Genomic DNA, 18,206 nt, shown 5'->3' on the forward strand with positions numbered 1-18,206 from the left:
TGGGGACTGTCCTAACAATGGCCTGAGTTGCCACTCAGGACCTCAACTGTCCCTCCACAAAGCAGGGCAGGGCTTCTGTGCCAAATCGTTTCTTTGGCCCCTGCCTAATTTGGCCTAATTTACGATGGCTGAGATAGGAGCCAGATGGAGTTCCATGGCCTTAGGCAGCCCAAGTTCTAGGCCTGGCTCTACTGCAGGGGCTACTAGGCCCAGAAGAGCTGGAAGCTCAGATGTGGGCCTGTCCCCTGTCTGTGTACCCAGGGGCTGAGCTGGCTGAACTCCCAGGGCCCTTCCAGCTTGGACATTCCAAAACCCTGCGAAAGAAGATGAGTAGCAGCCAGTTCTGGGTGGGGCCCATCATCTCTGCCCTCCAGAGACCCTGGGTGGGGAGGCTGGGAAGGGTCACTGGCAGGATGCCAGGCCTTGTGTGAGCCTGGAGCACAGCCACCCGCCGACCGGCGAGCAGGCAGCAGGAACGGAAGGCTGTGGGCTGGAGGGAATAAAACATGTGGGTAGGAAACACAATGAGATTCCCATTGGCTCTGAGCCCTCCCAGGCATGCGGGCTGCACGCAGACCGAGCCACGGGCGCATGCAGGACTGGGGCGGGGAGCCGTCCCCTCCCAGGCTGAGTGGGCAGGAAGCCAGTTCCAGCTCCCAGACTCCATCCAGCCTGGCAGCTGAAAGGGCAGAGCCAGCGAGAGGCCACTGTCTCTCCTCGTTCTAAGGATGGACGCATTAGACAAAGGGAAGGGTTACTGGCTGAGCTCTGGCAGGGACCCTACATGTCTCGACCTCCCTGACCCTGTTGTCCACCCTGGAAAGAATCGTCATTGTCCGTCATGCCCATTCCACAGATGTGGCTCCTGAGGCCAGAGGAAGCTCTGGATCGACCACTGGAGCCCCAGGCTGGTCCTCTAAGGCACACTTCTGCGGGGATGGAGAGGTTCCTGCATGGCTGAGTCCTTGGGAGTCCGCAGTCTCAGGACAGCTGATCTCTTGGAGCCCTTCCACCCTAGACCCAGCCAGCGTCATCAAGAGGGGAGAGGGCCCAGGGCCTCTCGGTGACACGAGGGGATGGGGTGCAGGGGATGAGGGGCTAGGAGGTCTCTAGTCCTGAGGCCCTGTATGCCTGTGGACTGTTCTAGCAGGTTGAGAGGACCGCAGCCTCTGCCTTCCCACGCCCCCAGCCCAAGGCCCTCTGGGACTGCACGAGAAAACCACCCCCCCTCACGGTGCCCACTCTGGGCCCCCCTGGACCCCCTCCACTCAGAGGCCAGGCTATCCAGAAGCCTGGACAAGCCGTGGAAGCAGCTCAGCCTGCCGGGCTGCCCCCAGGGACCTGCTGGGGCCCTGAAGCTGCCCAGGCCACCCACTCCACTCTCACTGCAGCCCTCCTACCTCTCCGGGCTCATCCAAGATCGACATCCATCCCTTCTTGAAGTTGAGCAGATCGGGCTGTGGGAAGATGAGCAGGCAGGTGATTTAGGCCTGGTGGAGAGCCAACCAGGACTGGGGAGGAGTGGGCACCCATCTTGCCCCCCAGAGAGACCAGGAGATGGGGGTGCTGAGGGCCCAGGAAACCCCCAAATCCAGGCAGGCTCCCAGCCACTGAGGCAGACCTAGCCCCTTTCCCCAACAGTCTCTGAGAGCCAAGAGGGCAGGCGGGGTGACATCCACCGTAGATGTCCAGGCTCCCCTCCCCAACCAGCCTACCTCCTCACCAAACAGTGAGAGACAGAGCGGCTCTGCCTATAGAGACGCCAGAGAGCACTGAGAACAGCCTGGACCAGCCGGCCCAAGCCAACTGTCCAGCTGCTCTCACTGAAGAGGCCGGGAGGCCCACCAGGAAAATGCCTTCATGTCCCCGCTCATCCCCCACTCACTGACCCTCTCGTGTTCCGACCAGCCCTGCCCTTTCCATGCCTCCTGGAGACCCTGAAAGATGGGAGTCAGGCCCAGGCTATGGTCAGCGATCCTCTGGTCCCCTCCAGATCTCTAGAAGGACCAGGAAGGAGGCACCTCAGTCCTGGCAAGCCCCACCTGGTGGGTGCTGCCCAGCGGGGTGCGGGCCCGGGGTCTGGGGGCTCCTAGCTGCAGCATGTTCCACAGAGGACTGTGGGCTAGGCACCCCCTTCCCCCCCGCCCCAGGGCCTAGATGAAGCAGCCACTTGTCCAGGCATTTTCTCTGGCCACGTCCATCTGATGGGCTCTGGCCACCAGACCCTCCTGGCCCAGGCGCAGACTTCTCTCGTCTAAGTCCTGGTCCCCTCAGCAGAGTGTCAGCCCCTGCTCCCTGGCAGGGCGGAGAGTGGGGTGGGCCAGGCTGCAGGGCAGGAAGGAGGCGGCCACCTGTTGCCATGGCCCTGAGCCCACCTATCAGCACCGGTATCATGGCCTCACCAGGCCAAGGTGTCTGGTTGCTGGTTGCGTGGAAGAGGCCTGCAGCGGGGCTCAGTGGGGTGGGCAGCAGAGACGGCAGCTGGTAACCGGAGCCACCTGACTTGGCTACCTCCCGACCCGCCTTCCTCCCCATTCTCCTCTTCTGCAGGCGGAGGAAGTGGCCCACGAGGGGCTTGTGCTAGCAGCCTGGACATCCAGAGCCATCCAGAGCCATCCAGAGCCCGGGCTGTGGGGCCAGAGCCCTTGGATCTCCACAGGCCAGCATCCCCACCCCTGCATGGCAGCCGGTCCCCACCTACCTGTCTGAGGGAGGGGACCCCGGCTCTGCTCTCAGAGTTGGGAAACCCTGGGGCTGTGTTCGTCCTGTCTCTCTCCATCTGCCCTTACCCTGCTCGCCACCAGTGCCAGAGGCTGCTTAGGACAGTCCCAAACTAAGACCGAAGACTGGCAGCTACACTTGGGGCCACCAAATCACCTGGGTGACCTCCATTCAGATGGGGACCTCCAGTGACCCCAAGGCTGGCATGCTGTGACTGGATGTCAGCAAAAGCCTGCTGAATAAATATTACCCTCCTTTACCTTCCTGGTCTAAACCCCTGTGCTGGTCCAGGGGAAAGCTCCTAGGAAGGGACAAGTGGATGACCCAGCCCATCAGACTGGGCCAGGGTTGAGAGGTTGGCCATAGGCTTCCAGAAGAGAGCAAGGGCTCCCCAACTAGAATGACAGGCTGGGACCCCAAGGGCTGCTTGGAAAGCAGAGGGCAGGGCGGACATCACATCTCCTCCCTGACCCCCGGCTATCTAACGCAGCAAATGCTGGGGGGACAGGTCCTGCGCTCCCCCAAGCTTTGTGAGAGGGCTGAATGAGCTACATATGGAGAAGCTCAGCGACCTTCTGGAAGCTGCTCGCCATCCCGGGTGCTAGAAGGCACACTGACCTTAGCGGGGAGGAGGCTACTAACATGAGATTTTAAATCCACTGACAGGGAAGATCCTGCAGTAACCTGGGAACCCCTGTCCAGGGTCAAAAGGTCCGCCAGCCTAGACCTCTCCTGCTGTCCCTTCCCACATGGCCTCTAGGGCCCAGCCACCCTTCCTCCACCTGAGAAAGCTCACCTGCCCTTTGTCCCTTCAGGAGTACCGACCAGCTCTCTCCTCCTTTGGGTCATGGCCACTGACCCACTGACACGGCGCCCTCTAAACACATGCTTGGCACGCAGACCCCCTCAAAAAGGCCTAAGTGTCACAAGTCAGCTTCAAACCTCCAGGGGGCTGCAAAACGAGGTCTGGCTGCCTGATGGCGCACAAGCTTCAGCTCACCCTTCCAGCCGGCATCCCCCTTGCACAGAGAACCCCATCTTTATATCGTCACCACATATGCTCTCTGATCGGCAACACATCAGGACTCCAGGCCCTCCACACCAGCCCATGTCCTCTGCTGAAATACCAGGCTTCCTCCTCCACCTGGGACCAGGCAAACCCCTACTCGTGCCTTAAGACCCAGCTTAACTGCCACTTCCGTGGCCCCTTTCCCAGTACACACCACACACCATGCCAGAAAGTGCCCTCCTGCAGCCTCTGCTGTGTTTGTGATGGTCTCAAAGCCATTCACTTTTATCCCTCACAGGCTAGAATAGGAGCAACTCACCGTTAGGGACATGCCTGTTAACCCTCCTGGCTAAGGGAATGTTTGTTGAAAAACTTTTTTTTTTTAAAAAGCACCGGGCACTGTTTGAGGCCAGGAAATCAGCTGCGAAGGGGAGATGTGGCCCCTGCCCTGGTGGAACTCAGGAAACAGACAGACAATAAACAAGTGGACAGGTATATAATTTGATGCCAGGCAGTGGCTAAGGCAGGAGGCTCCAAGGGCACGGCTGCACTGGGCGAAAGCTAAAGGAGGTGGAGCAGATCCGGACTCCAGGCCTGGCTTTACCCATTCACGGCAACTTTAACACTCGCTCCCTACAGATTTCTGAGCTCAGGGCTGGGGGTCAGGAGAGAGGGAAAGGGTGTGAAGAAGACACAGGAGGGACACCAGGCTGGGGCAGGCTCAGGCATGAAGGCAGCCATGATGAACCCAGCAAACGCTGTCAGCAGAGATCATGAGCCATCTCTCTGCTCCGAAACTTTTCTTGGCTCCCCCGTGCCCCTGATCAAAGCCCAAACTGCTTCTCCTGGCCTTCGAAGCCCTCCTTTCGAGGCCCCTTTTCTATGTTCTCACCTTTCCCCAAACACAACCAAGGTGTTTGTCTACACTCTTCCCTCCCCCAGTCCATTTCCATCTGACAAAATCCTCTAATCACCGGAGGGTGTCTTCCTTTGGAAGCCCCCTCCCACCGCAGGGATATGCTGTCCCTCCTCCAAGTACCCCCCACAGGAGGCCTGAATCAGCCCCCTCACCATGTGCTTCCCCATGAAAGCCAACAGTACATTTCTATCTAGCCCCAGAAAGAAAACTGGGGCGATCTAGCTACAAATACCGGTTATGTCACCTGGGCAGGTTACTTCCCCTCTTTATACCTCAGTGTTCTCATCTGTTAGATGGGAAGTTAAAATCATCGACCTTAAAGGATCAACTCTGGTAACGTGAAAGCACCCACTTCACGGTCCGGCAGGCACCCAGTAGGCAATGCAAACATCCTCCCCGGGGCCTGGGGACCTGAGGGTGGGTGGCCAGGACACTGACTCAGCGCCTCCCCCCACATCCCTCTCTGCTCACTGACCAAACGGAGGCTGCTGACTACAGGAAGAGCCAGCAGGGAGGTGGCAGGATGTGCGGAGGCCGAGGAAGTCCAAGCAGCGGCCAGGTCATCACACTCACAGGGGCAGGGGCCCTTAGGGCCAACCCCCCGCAGCCCAGCCCACTTCTTGTCAGGGTCTCCACTATCCGAGGAAAGGGGACGTGCGCATGCGCAAACACACCCAGCTCCACTCTATCACCCCACCCGTCCAGGCTGTCAGAGCCTCCCTAAGGCGCTAGCCAGAAACCAAAAGCAGCCCCGCCCCTCCCTTCCAGAACATCATGGTCAAGGGGCCAGACTGACCTGGAAAGAGGCTACTCCTTCCTTCACGCTCAGGGTAACCCAGGGCAACACCACCCCTCATCCCCCATGCCTCAATTTACCCAAATGTGAAATGGGAATAATGGTGAACTCGGCTGTGGGGCCCGATGTGATCATTAAGGTACAGGTAGTGACTTGGGTAATGTCCATCCCCAAGAGAAAGGCGAATCTCTGCCATCGGTCTCCCACGTTGCTCGTGGGCTTGCCCCACCCAAGGCCCCAGAGCCCCTTCAAAAATCCCAGCATGGGCTCCCGGATGGGGCGCAAAGGGGCGGCTCCTTCTCACCCACCCAACCTCGGGCCAGCGCCCACGCGAGTAGGCAGTCCTCCCAGCCCTCGAATGGTTCTGTGCGACCCATTCGAGCCGGGGAGCGCCTCTCTCCAACCCCGGACGAGATCCCAGACCCAAACCAGGCCCATCCTCGTTCCCTCCCACTGCCTGGAGCCCTGGGAGTCCCTACCGGTCCGGCAGTTCGGGAGAATGCAAGGGAGCTGGAGGGGAGGTGGGAAAGGGCCATCCCAAATTGCCCGCGACTGGTCCCGCTAAAGTTGCGGTGGGGGTGGGGGGTCGGAAGGGGCTGCCCAGGACAGGGAGTTCCCACTGCGTCGGGGTCGCCCTGGCTCCTCGCCCGGAAAGGTGAGGAAGAGATTGGGGGTTAGTTGAGGCAGGCCGGCCGGCCTGTGCTGCTGGGGTCGCCCTGTCTTCCGGCCGAGACCTCCTCTTGCCTCCGGGAAGTGAAGGGAGTGCCCAGGAGGGGAACGGCTCGGCTCTGGCTCGGGCCGTCGCTCTCCGCCCCGCCTGGGGCGCAGAGGGGCTGCCCCGCGGGGGCACTCACCGTCATGGCGGCGCCCCGGGGCGGCGGGAGCAGGAGGCAGGAAGGTAGGAAGGACTCTCGGGCCGGGCCCAGCAGCGCGGGAATCCCGCCGCCGCCGCCGCCCCTCTCGGCCGCCCGCCGCCGCTCCTCCGGCCCTTCCCTTCCCCGGCGCTGCCCTGGCCCCTTCCATCCGCCCATAAAACTTTTTTTTTTTTTTTTTTTCAAACTTCCTGGGAGGACCCGGGAGGGCCAATGGGCGGCGGGAAAGCCAGGACAAACAGCAGCGGGGGCCGCGGGCGGACCAATGGGAGCACGGGCCGGCCCGGGGGCGGGGCCTGCCGCGACGGGACGGGCGCGCGAGGGCGGTCTGGGCGGGCGGATGGGGGCGGAGGGAGCAGAGGGCTAGACTGCGACCGCCGGATCGCTGGGAGGAAGGAAGGGATCAACGTGCAGGTGACTCGGCCCGGCCCCGGCGCGGGAGTGCTGGGCGGGGGCAGTCGGGTGTGGCACCCAGTCGCCCTGTTATGGCTCCCGCGAGCCGCCGGACGGAGCGATGGTCCACTAAGGGCTCGGCCCCTCGGTTTGACGGAGTCGTGGGCAGTGCACCCAGTCCTAACAGCTCAGAGGGTCCCCCTCGCCCAGCCCCGCTCGTTACCTGTGTCACCTAGTTTCGGCCTCACCACAGACCTGACAGGGAGGTGTCCGTCCCCATTTTAGTAATGAGAAAAGAGAGGCTCAGAGAGATGGGCCGACTTGCCCAAGGTCACAGTAAGAAGAGACGGGATTCCTAGCGCGTAATCTAAGCACAAAGCGAGTTCTGGAAACGTAGGGCATTCCCCCAAATGGCTCCTCCTCCCAAGCGGGTCTTTCTGGGCTTAAGAACCAGGTTTTGGGTTCTTGGATGTGGGCTACACCCGTTTCTCACATTCCCAGCACTTGGCAGGTTGTAAGAGGCCTTTTGCCTGCAGGAGCTCCTCTGAGCCTTGCAGCAGAGGAAAGACTTCGGTGGAATTTGTTGAATTGTGATTCAAACCCTATGTTACCTTCAGCAGGGTACTCGGCCTCTCTGGGCCTCAACTTCACCCTCTGTAAAAGGGAATAATGCTCTTATGTCGTGATGTTCCTGTAAGGATGAAGTGTTAATTTAAGTAAAGCACCTAGAACAACCCCCTTATCCCTAGTTAGCTAACGTTTGGGGGCGGGGTACAGGAGAGCTTGGAATAATTGCTGTTTCAATTTTCTGCCATCTCAGTTTGGAGTTCAAAAATTATTGCTGCATGACTATACTTACTCTCGGGGCGCCTGGGAGGCTCAGTTGTTAAGCATCTGCCTTGGGCTCAGGTCATGATCCCAGGGTTCTGGGATAGAGCCCTGCATCAGCCTCCCTGCTCTGCGGGAAATCTGCTTCTCCCTCTCCCACTCCCCCTGCCTGTGTTCCCTCTCGCTGTGTTTCTCTCTGTCAAATAAATAAATAAAATCTTTTAAAAACCCACAAAACTCTAATTACTCTCCCCATTTCACAGATAAAGAAACAGAAGCTCAGGGAGCTGAAGTTTTTTCCCCGCATTTCCCACTGAGTGCCTCTCCTCCACCCTGAGGAATGAGGCCGAAAACCAGCCTATCTTCCTTTAGACACGCCTTCCTGCCTCCACATGCTGAGTCTTCCCACTCTACCCCTGTACCTCACTCAGGCATTTGGTCCTTGGTAGAGTGAATGAATAAACAAAAGACCTCCCCAGCCACCAGTGCTCTGGCCCAGTGGCCCCTGATAGCACCAGCCTCCTTGCTGCTTTCCTGGCCTCTGGGACTCCTCTTGTAGTACCCTCAACCCAGCGATCGCCAGATCACTTCCCTGCTCCAAGTTCAACACCTCCCCGGTGCTAGTAGATCAGCTCTGCCTACTTGTGCCAGGCAGTCAGTGTCCATCATAATCGGACCCTACCTGTTGTCTTCCATTATTATACACACACATTGTACATGCCACGGACACAGAACATGGAGCCACTGGGAATTCTCAGAATAAGTCAGGTCCTTTGTACCTCGGATGGGACTACACAACGCATTCCCCACCGGGTCTGGAACACTTCTCTTCCTGTCCTCTGTGCCCCAACACACACATACACTCTCCCTCTCTCTCCTGCCCCTCCCTTCCATCTCTCCAAATGTTTGTTTGCTCGGAAAATGCCTCCTCACCCTCCAGGTCTCAGTCCAAAGGAAGCCAAAGTGCCTCCAGCACAGAGACTCTCCTGGTCCAGCGCTCCCTGCTAGTCTGTATATTGGCCACTAAAGGGATGACCACGCTGTGTTCTTACCAGTTCCATGTCAGTGTCCTCATCACACTGAGCTTCTCGTGGGCAGAGACAAGAGTGTTTTTGCCTCTGTCTTGGAGACCAGCCCAGGGCCTCAGCCCACAGTAGGTCCTCAGTAAACATAGGTCCGATGAAGGCATGCACAAACGAAGGAATGACTCCCTTGCCACAGCTTGTCCTGGTTCAGACAGAGATGGCACAGACCTGGGGACCCAGGGCCACCACCAAACTGCAGGGTTATCCATCTCCAACTGTTACTCCATTGAGGATAACACCGTGAGGCTCAGAGAGGGTGACAATGGCTCAAAGCCGTACACATTAGGGACAGAGACAGAACTCAAGCCTGGGCTTTCTGGCTCTTGACCTGGGACTGATTTCACTCTCCAACCCAAGAGATGTTTGAAGCCGCTCTAAGGAACTATCTAGGAGGCCCTGCTGGCGGTTCCGTCCCATCGCTCCTGACTGTTCTCCCTCCCAGATGAGAAACGACTGCCAACTCATGAGCCTCCATAGCCACATCTGTGTAACGCGAAAAGCTGTGAAGATTCTCAGGGCTGCAAGCAGCTTGGAAGAGAGCAGGAGGCACGGAGATGGGAGGGCTCTGCGGTCAAGGCGAGCAGGGTCCGAATCTCAGCTCTGCCCCCGTGTGACCTAGAACAAATGGTCTCTCTCCTCACCGAGCTTCATGTTCTCATCTGTAAAACGGACAGTGTGCACCGTACTTAGCGTGCCTGGTGCTGAGGAGTCCACGCGATCAGGCGTGACCACGGCATGTCACATATGGGACACCGAACGGAGCACAGAGGCGCCCAATACACGCTGGTTATCATCCCGCCCAGGACTTGAAGGTCCCACTGTGCCCGGCTAACATGTTCTTCTGATCACCAAAAGCCGCAGAGAGGCAATCATGCAGTGGCTGGGAAAGGTAGTGTTCGGACACGCCCCCCCATCTCTGTGCATCCCAATCTCCCTGAGCTTTCTCTGCAGCCTTGAGAGTCGCTATCTACTTTTCCCCATTATGCAGATGTGGCCACTGAGGCTGGGGTGGTTCGCGGCAGGCATCCTCTCATCTAGGAAGGAGGAAAATCAGCAAGAGGCTGGCTCCTTTAAGCCCTAGCAATGCAACACCAGCCAGTCAGCTCACCTCTGTGAGCCTCTGTGCCATCATCTGCAAAATGGGTGTCCTGTCCCTAACGTGCCAGCCTAGTGCCAGACCCAGAGCCAACGAGAGTACAAGAGTCGGCCTGTCACTAAGAGAGGAGAGAGCCCTCGAGCCTGCCAGTGGTCCCTGGGGAGGCCAGGCCGCTTTTCTCTGCTGTGAAGGGGGCAGAAGGGAGCGGGTCACAGCTGCCTCCCCTCCCCACCCTTGAGGAAACCCTGAACCAGAGGCCCGAGTGTTTACAGGCCTCTCAGGGCAGCGGGTAGCTTACGTAATGCCAGATGTTTGTGAAACGGGCTCAGGTCCAGCTCTGAGACACACTTTGCAATCCCAGAGCCCCCCGCAGGCCATCCCTCTCTCCGTTCCTCCCCCAGCCTGGTTCCCCTTGGCCCAGGTGCTGACTGGGAGCTTTCAGCTGTGTGTTCAATCCCACCTGACCCCGAAAACCAAAAACAGCCCCAGTCCTGTCCTGGAAGCGGGAAATCCCAGTCACTTGCAGAGACCACGGGGCTCTTAGGACTCTGCTTCCATCTCTCCTTGCTCGTGTAGGAGCCCCCAATCCCCCCACCCCCCCACTCTCCCTCTCTTGATGCCAACGTCCTTTCTCCCCTCCCACTCTCTCCCACCCTCATCCCTCCCACCCCACTGGAGCCAGCCTACCCTTTGCCACCTGAGGACCCCCAGAGACAGCAGGAACGGATTGAACAGCGTGGGACGGTCCCCGGGTATCCGCCATGAGGTCACCAGTCGGCCCTTGAGTGGGCTCCCAGCCTTGCCCTCCGCTGGCCTCTTGTCTGCCTGTCAAACAGGGTCCAGTGTTGGCCCCCAGGTCCTTTCAGTGGGATGGGGGGCAGGTCCCCGACTACAGTCTCCCCTGCCTATTCTGCCACGCCCACCTCAAAGGCCCAGGGCTCCCATCTTTCTCGTTTCACAGAGCTGCCAAGGAAAGAGCTTGTTAACTCATTCACACTACGGGGTGTTCGCTTGATAGGGTTCTTGGGGCTCAGCGCCTTTGGACACATGCCCTTCACCACCCTAAAGTCAGACCACCGGTGTCCAGTAGGAGGGGCGTGCAGACCCCTGCCGTGTGTTCAGCCTGCATAGGGTTTTCCGATTATTTTGCGTTAGGTTCCAATGTTAAAGAATCAGGAGATTAACATATAATTGCATAGTTCCAGCTTCTTGAAATACCTTCGCCACAGCAACAACTGGTCTGACACCAAAAGGTCACACAACTCCCCCCCCATCTGCCTTCCTCTCCCCACCATGAAAGGAATGAGTCTCAGACTTTTGCAACCATCCCTGGCAGGCCCCCCAAATGCGGCCCCTTTGCAGACATCCTTGGGGAGACAGGCCACAGCAAAACAGAGGCACAGCTTACTGGCAGAGAGGAAGGAGAGTCCTTCTGGAAGACAGTCCTTACTGGAAGAGAGTCCAGGTATCCCCACTTTTCAGAATCAAGAGATCATCTGGCAATGGGACCTAAAGCATCAGAGCACGGGCCCGGGATGGCTTTGGGAGAGGGACTGCTCCCCCACCTTGCCACCACATTCCCCCAGCACAGCCCTGGCCACTGGACCAAGAGCTCCATGCATCCAGTTGGCTCCTGGCCCACACCCAGGCATACAGAAGGTGCTGGCTAAGTGTACGTGGATGAATGAATAAATGGATGGATGAATGAATGAATGAACGAGTGAGAGAACAAGACAGGCATCAGCTCTGTCCAGTCCTGGTTGCCTGGGGCTATACTGAGAGGTTTCCACGTTGGTGGAGATTAGCGGGGGACCCCTAGATGGCTATTTCTTCCTTGTTCACCAAACTCTGGCCCCAGGAAGTATGAAGAAATAACCCAGAAAGAGGAAGAGCAAAGTTGCCAGAGCCCCCGTGAGAGCTAGAAGCGCCTTTAGTGACCAGTCCTCTGTCCACTCCCTTGTCACAGACAGGGAGACGGGCCACCAAGCCATGAAAATCTTGTTGCCACTGGGGGAGGCCACGTGAGGAATCGGGACAGAACCAGGAATCAGCGTCCAGGCAGCAAAGGGACTGCAGGATGGGGGTCCCAAGCTCCAGGTTCTAGCTGGAGGTCAGCCTCTGCCTCGCTGTGTGACCTGGGATGACTCGTTCCCTCATCTGCACGGGGAGGGACAGAATCCGCCCCCGCCCAGCTCTGATGAGCTCCAGGGCCAGACCAGGGGGTTCCAGGCTGCCAGACAGATGCCTCACCCCCTCTCCCAGCACCACCAATCAGCTTCTCTGGCGGCAGCGAGGAAAGAGCGCAACAAGGAAAGAGCGCAACAAGGGCAGGATGAGGAAAGCACAGCCCCAAGCAGTCTGTCTCCTTCGCCCTGCCTCCCGCTGCTCCAGGCTGTCCGCTCTGACCTCACCTCTCTGGAGGCCGAGGGTGATGAGAACAGTCTGTTTGGCAGGTTGTGGGAGGGGCGGGACGCAGTGATGGGCTCCAGCTGCCTGCCAGGCCTCCCGGCAGGCTCGCTAAGTCCCGCCCCCTGCACACATCTCTCCCAACCGCCCGGGGCCCTGGAGACCATCCAGGCTCAGTGGACAGCAGCACCTCCTCAGCCCTCTTCAGTGGTTCTCTGGCTCTAGCTCTTGGAATCTCTATCCCTTCTCCCTGCCTGGCCAGCCCTCCAGAACCAGAAGGGCCTTGCCTTCAGACCTCATCGGGGTCAAATTGCCATTTGCCCAGAAAAGAGGAGTGACTTTTCAGGGCATCCTTGCAAGTCAAAAGCAGAACCTCAGGCCCAAAAGTGGCTCTGCGACCCAGCACCTCTGGACCCCCTCCTCTCAAGGCCCTACCAGGCACACAGATGACCCCGTGGTGGAGCCAACCCTGGTCTGGACAATCCCAGAGCTCATCAGAAGACCTCAGCCCACCTCCAACCTGATTTCCCTTCCCTTTACCTCCCTATGAGCCCACACCCATGACCCAACTACCGAGTCTGCATGCTTCTGGTCGGTCAGTGAGTCTTGGCCTTTGCTTGGTTCTGACTCCTCAGGCTCCTCTGATTGGAACTGGAGATAAGAAAGAACACAGCTTAACCCATGTTATTCCCCAGACTGTATCCACCTTCTTATCCATCCATTCGTCATCCATCCATCCAACACCCATGGACCCATGTATAATTCATCCAACCAGCCAAAGTCTACCCCTATATTATCTACTCCCTAACCTATTCAACATCCATCATCCTACTCATCCATCCATCCTCCATCCATGTAGCCTTTCTCAACCCATCCAACATCCAACCATCCATCATCTTCCAACATTCATTCATCGCCCATCATCCATATGCCACATTTACCCTTCCACACACCATCCATCTGTCTATTTTCTACTCATATTCATCCCTCCATCAGTTCATCATCCCATCTGTCATCTAAACAACATCATCTGTCCAACTCCCATTACCTGTTCCACCATCACCCACTTAACTTTCCACCCAACGGCCCTTTCTCATGTAGTATATTTACCTATTTATCTGTCCATCGCCCACTTACACAACCACTGTCCACCATTTATCCGTCATCTACCCATGACCCACCCACCCTCCATTTGTTTCTTGCATGCACTCAAGGTTCATGGATTCACTGATCAATCATCCATTGAGTTGAGCTCCTCCTTTGTGTCATGTCCTGGGCCAGGGGCCAGAAGGGCAGAGATAAAGTAGACGAAGCTCCCGCCCCCAAGCAGCCCGTCTTTCTTATGGGGGAAATGGCAACTGAGTGTGGCCAGATGGAGGGGAGCAGAATCACTGAGCCTAGAAGGAAAGCATTACCAACGTAGAGGTGGGGTGGGTACTCAGGGAAGGTATCTCAGAGCAACGCACCCGGTCTAAGAGTTGAACAATGAATGAGTGTTTGGTGACTGAAGAGGGAAGGGAAGAGCATTTTAAGCAATGGGAAAAGCCTGTGCAAAGGTAGGAAGATGAGATGGTCCCGCGGAGCTCTGCCACCAGCTCCACAAAGAGAGAGTGAATGTGGGGTGGGAGGAAGGCCAGGAGGAGGTCAGGCCAAGGATTTGCATAGAGGGGGACCAAATGGCACCCCAGCAACCTGGTAAATACCTCTGCGGTGTTATTCGTGAAATGCCCTTAAACACCTGTTGCTCCTGCTCCTCCCTGGAGGCCATGGCTAACTTCCCGAGGCCTCACCACTGAGCAAATGCAGATGAAGGATCTTTCCAGTAGAGTGGGCCAGGCAGCCGTGTCCCAGCATCCACTGCGACCGAGCACCCCTCCTCCCCGAGCTGCCTGGGGTCCATCTGCCTCCCTGATTAGCCTGACAGCTTCTTGGGGTGAGGGGCTCCAAATTCCCCAACCCCCCTCTGGCCAAGACAGCAGGACCAAGCTGGTTCATCCCTGCAACTCTTTTGTCCATGCACTGAGTCGACTGGAGAGCCAGCAGATAAAAGCCTCAGAGAAATACAGCGGAAGGGGCTCCTGGGCGGGCCCTGTGCTCAGAGGATTTACAACATGGCAGTTAAAAACTGGGGCTTTGGACACTGGGGACAACTGATACATGCATGACCCCCAGTAAATGCTGGACGAGGCCAAGCCTTCTCTCAGGCCGAGGCATGGGAGGCATAAGGTGTGAAGCACCAGGCTCAGAACCCGGGACAGCATGAACCCTCCCTGTCGTCCAGGAAGGAGGCGGCGTGGGGCGGGACATCAAGGAAGTGAGGGAGTTTGGGTGATCGGGCAGGAGCCTCCATATCACCCCTGCGAAGGCTAGATGGGAAGCAGCTGGTCCCATTTTACAGGGCAAGAGAAGCTCGGTGCCCCAAAGCATGTGCTGCGTTTCCAGGGAGCTGAGGCCCCGTTCTGGCCTCCAGGACCCTCCCCGGCCACCATCTTCAGGTAGAGGCTCCGGGCAATGGCAGAGGGTCCCTGCCGCTGGGGCGAAGGAGGCAGGGAAGGGACCTAGTGAGCTCCTACTCTGTGCCAGGCCCTGGGCCTACCTTGCACACGTGCCCTGATTTAAACAGCCGGGCGTAGCTCCTGGCTCAACCCAATCAGCATTTGCACAACCTCTTCTCTGTGCCTAAGAGGAGCTGTAGGGGCCAGAGAGGGCTAAGTGATGCTGTCTGGACTTTGAGGAACTTTGAATAGGGCAGTGGGGGAGGGGACTTGACCGCACTGGTTGCGGTCCCAGCCAGGGTCAGGTGGGAGCCACCAGAGGCCACAGGAAGCAGAGCCTGGGCAGCATGGAAAGGGGTGTGCCCTGGGCAGAGCACCTGGCTTGACAGCCTGCCCCGGCCCTCACTAGCTGTGTGCTCTCTGGGCCTCAGGTTCCTGATCTGAGAATACACGGTGCCTTTCTCATCAGGTTGCTATGGAGATTAAATGAGGAAAATATCCAGAAAACATTCAGACCCGGGCTTAGCTGGTAGTTAATGCCGGTCATCAAAGAGTGTGGGTCGTTATCACTGCTGCCCATTTTGGGGGCTGGGAAAGTGCTGGTCAGGAGGGAGGGTTAGGGCTGAGTCTCGGAGGGTGTGCAGGAGCCGGAGGGAGGCCTTTCAAAGGATACTTGTCTGGGTGGGGCAGATTGTCAGGCTGCCCCTTGCACGGGAGATGAACTTACCTCCCACTCTGGCAAGCCGGGACCCTCTGCAGGGCTCCTGCTCCCCAGCTGGCCCATCTCTTCCAGACCAGCCATAGGTGAGGTCTCTGGTCCCCTCGTCACTCTGGTCTTTGGCCACTGGGTGGAGGAGCAGGCAGGGCTGGGCGGCTGGGCGGAGCTCCCGGGCCACTGCCCAGCGCTCTGGCTCTGTCCGTTGACCAGGGCGGACTCCTCCCAGCCATCAGGCTGGCCCTGTCGCTCTAGCTCCGGGATGCCATTTGTGCCTGGGGAACCCACCTCTGGCCCTGAAGCTGGGGCCGGAGGACCCCCTGAAGCCGGGGCCAGGGGACCCCAGTGTCCAGCTGGGTCCTTGTGGGGCAGCTGGGCCCGTAGGAGCTCCAGGAGGCCTTCCCAGTCCAACCTGGGAAGGTGGGAGGTGAGCATCGGCTCCTCTATCCGGCCCCAGGCCCCCTCTCTGGGCGCCCCGAGAAGGCCCACAAGGTCCTTCCAGTCAAGCTCGGATCGCCTCTCAGGACTGTGCAGGTGTGGGCACGTTCCCTCAGCCCCCCAGCCCATGGTAATGGGCATCTCAGGCCTCTGGGATTTCAAGAACTCTGCTGGGCCTACCCTGGAGTTCTCTGGGGGGCTCTTAGTCTGGTGGGCACTGGGCAGCTCCTGCAGGCTGGTCCAGCCTCTGAGAGCTGGCCTGTCAGGGGCCTCCCGAAGCCCCTTCCCAGGAGGCTCCTCCCAGGCCTCTGCCTGCCCCCTGTGGCCGGCGGGGCCACTCTGTTGTTCCCAGCTCTCCTCAGACTCCCTGAGAGGGCCCCTCCAAGTTCCCTCTGGGGCTCTGGCAAGCCCCCAGCTGGGCTCCCCAAGTCCTTGCCAGCCCCCCAGGCCTGGGCCCTCCTGCTGGCTGCTGTACCCTCTCTCCAGACGTCTGTGAGGGCCCTGGGTTCCTGGAGGCCCCTCCTGACTCCGCCACCCCCCCAGAGGCTGTCTTGGGCCTGCCCGGCCACTTTCCAGAGGTCTCTCTGTCCGCCGCTCCCTCTCAGGGGTCCTGGTTGATGTCCTTGGGGGCAGCGAGGTCCCCTGGAGCCGCCGGTCCCCTTCAGGCCGCCTCTCAGGGCTCCTGGGACGAGAGGGCTCTGTTTGACTCCGCCGGGCTGGTTCTGCCTGCTTCGCAAGGGGCTTGGTTACCTGAGGATGAGGTGAGGGGCTCGGTGAGGCTCCAGGACCCTGACCGGGCGGCCTCTCTCTAGGACAGACTGGTCCTCACCAGGCCTGGGGAGAGGCAGTCTGTGTCTCCGCGGCAGCCTGGAGGACAGCAGGTCACAAAGCACCTAGGGTCCCTGATTTCCCTCCCTGGGGGGGTCAGCTCTTTCCTTTCACCCAGTCTCCTCACTTTCAGAAAGAGATCTTTAAAATGCTGCTTACTTTCCTGCTCCCCCACACACCCCGGGCAAAGGTACTGATTCCGACCTGCGCTATCAGGTTCCGGAATTTTCACTACCAATACCCCACTCCACTGGGTCTGCCTTGCTCTCTAAGAGTTTCTTTAAAAATACGACTCGCCACCTTGGAAGAGAAAGCCCTTAAAGCTGGAATGACGCATCCAGAGCTTTCCCTGAAAATGTCTCAACATAGCAGGTGCCTAAGGAAGGAAGGCGACAACACAGAAGGGCCATCTTCAAAAGACTAATGTGGGGTCCTTCTCAATTTTGCCAAGAGCTGCTGGCTCTTTGGGAGAACAGGAAGCCGGATGCCCATGATGGGAACTCTGACCCTTTCATAAAGGACCTCCCCTCCCAAGATCCCTGCCTGGTCCCTGGGGGAGGGGAGAAGCAGTGGCCCATGTCTCAGGGGTGCAGGGGCCCCAGGGCAGACTGGCAGTGCTCACCTCCCTGCTGAGGGCAGGGCTGGACTGTCTTCGGAGAAGTTGGCTCTGACCTTGGCTGGGCCGCTGTGACCGCCCCTCGTCCCGGGCCTGGAAGGCCCCCGGTGCCTCGGACTTCCTATGAGCAAATGCAGCCACCCCTCTGAGGGACCTTGGGGCTGTCCCACTCCCAGCATCCCTGCTCCTCTACTCCCACCCCCAATAGGAGGAGATGTGGGAGACTGGGGAGCCCCACCATGACCACATCGAAGGGCCCCAAGTAAGGGATGATCCTCTCAGGTTCTCAGTTTCCCCTTCTGAAAAATGAGGATGGTCGACCGCTCTAATCTATCTACCTCGGAGGGCGATGAAGTGGGGAAAAGTTTAAGTACAGGTGTTGGGGGGGCGCTTAGCCTTGGCCTCGACTGCCTCCTGTCTCACTTAATACTTCCTGTTTCTGACCACCACCCCACGAGCAGCCCACCACTCACCCCTAGACAAAATTTAGACTGGACCTTGTGGGAATTAAGATTTATTGAGCATCTACTGTGCGCCAGGCACTGTGCACACATGATCGTAACAGCAAACACTAACTGAGCACTTCCTATGTTCCAGGTGCCAAGCCCTTGACCTTCCCAGTTTGTCCATGCACCCCATGAGGTGGGAGGGGAGATGTAGATAGTTATGTGCCCCCATATCCCATTCTTACTGACCTTTTCCTGTCCACATGGTGAGTTTGGGATTTCCCAGGCCCGCCTTTCCTCTGGCTCCCTAACTAAGAGCGCTCTAGCATTTAGCCTTGAACACCCCAGGCCACCGTAGCTGCCGGTGAAAGAGCTCTGAGCAAGATCAGAAGGAAGAAACATCCTCTACATTCCCGGAAAGGCCAACATAAACTGTCCACGCAAATGTCACTTCTAAGACGCCTGGACTCCGGGCATTGTTGCCACATCCAACCTCTAAGCTGTAAAAAGTCCCTCATTCCAGTTCATTGTCTTGCTTAATAG

The 18,206-nt window shown here is 58.4% G+C and overlaps 1 protein-coding gene across 2 annotated transcripts in view; it reads right to left on the reverse strand.

Annotated features, from left to right (window-relative positions):
• Positions 1-18,206, reverse strand: part of LOC111157603 (TRIO and F-actin binding protein) — a 52,345-nt gene that overhangs the window by 16,239 nt on the left and 17,900 nt on the right. The window contains exons 6-10 of one of the 2 annotated variants that reach the window (XM_022519158.1): positions 17,224-17,338; positions 15,348-16,523; positions 12,699-12,776; positions 10,407-10,544; positions 1,401-1,457 (exon numbers count right to left, since the gene is read on the reverse strand). In XM_022519158.1, coding sequence (XP_022374866.1) covers positions 1,401-1,457; positions 10,407-10,544; positions 12,699-12,776; positions 15,348-16,523; positions 17,224-17,338 — 1,564 coding nt within the window. Of the gene's footprint in view, positions 1-1,400; positions 1,458-6,299; positions 6,477-10,406; positions 10,545-12,698; positions 12,777-15,347; positions 16,524-17,223; positions 17,339-18,206 lie in introns of those variants that run through there. The other variant, XM_022519159.1, reaches the window with a different exon arrangement.

The sequence above is a fragment of the Enhydra lutris genome, unplaced genomic scaffold (genome assembly GCF_002288905.1).
Source record: "Enhydra lutris kenyoni isolate GAN:26980312 unplaced genomic scaffold, ASM228890v2 scaffoldscaffold55, whole genome shotgun sequence".
NCBI lineage: Eukaryota > Metazoa > Chordata > Mammalia > Carnivora > Mustelidae > Enhydra > Enhydra lutris.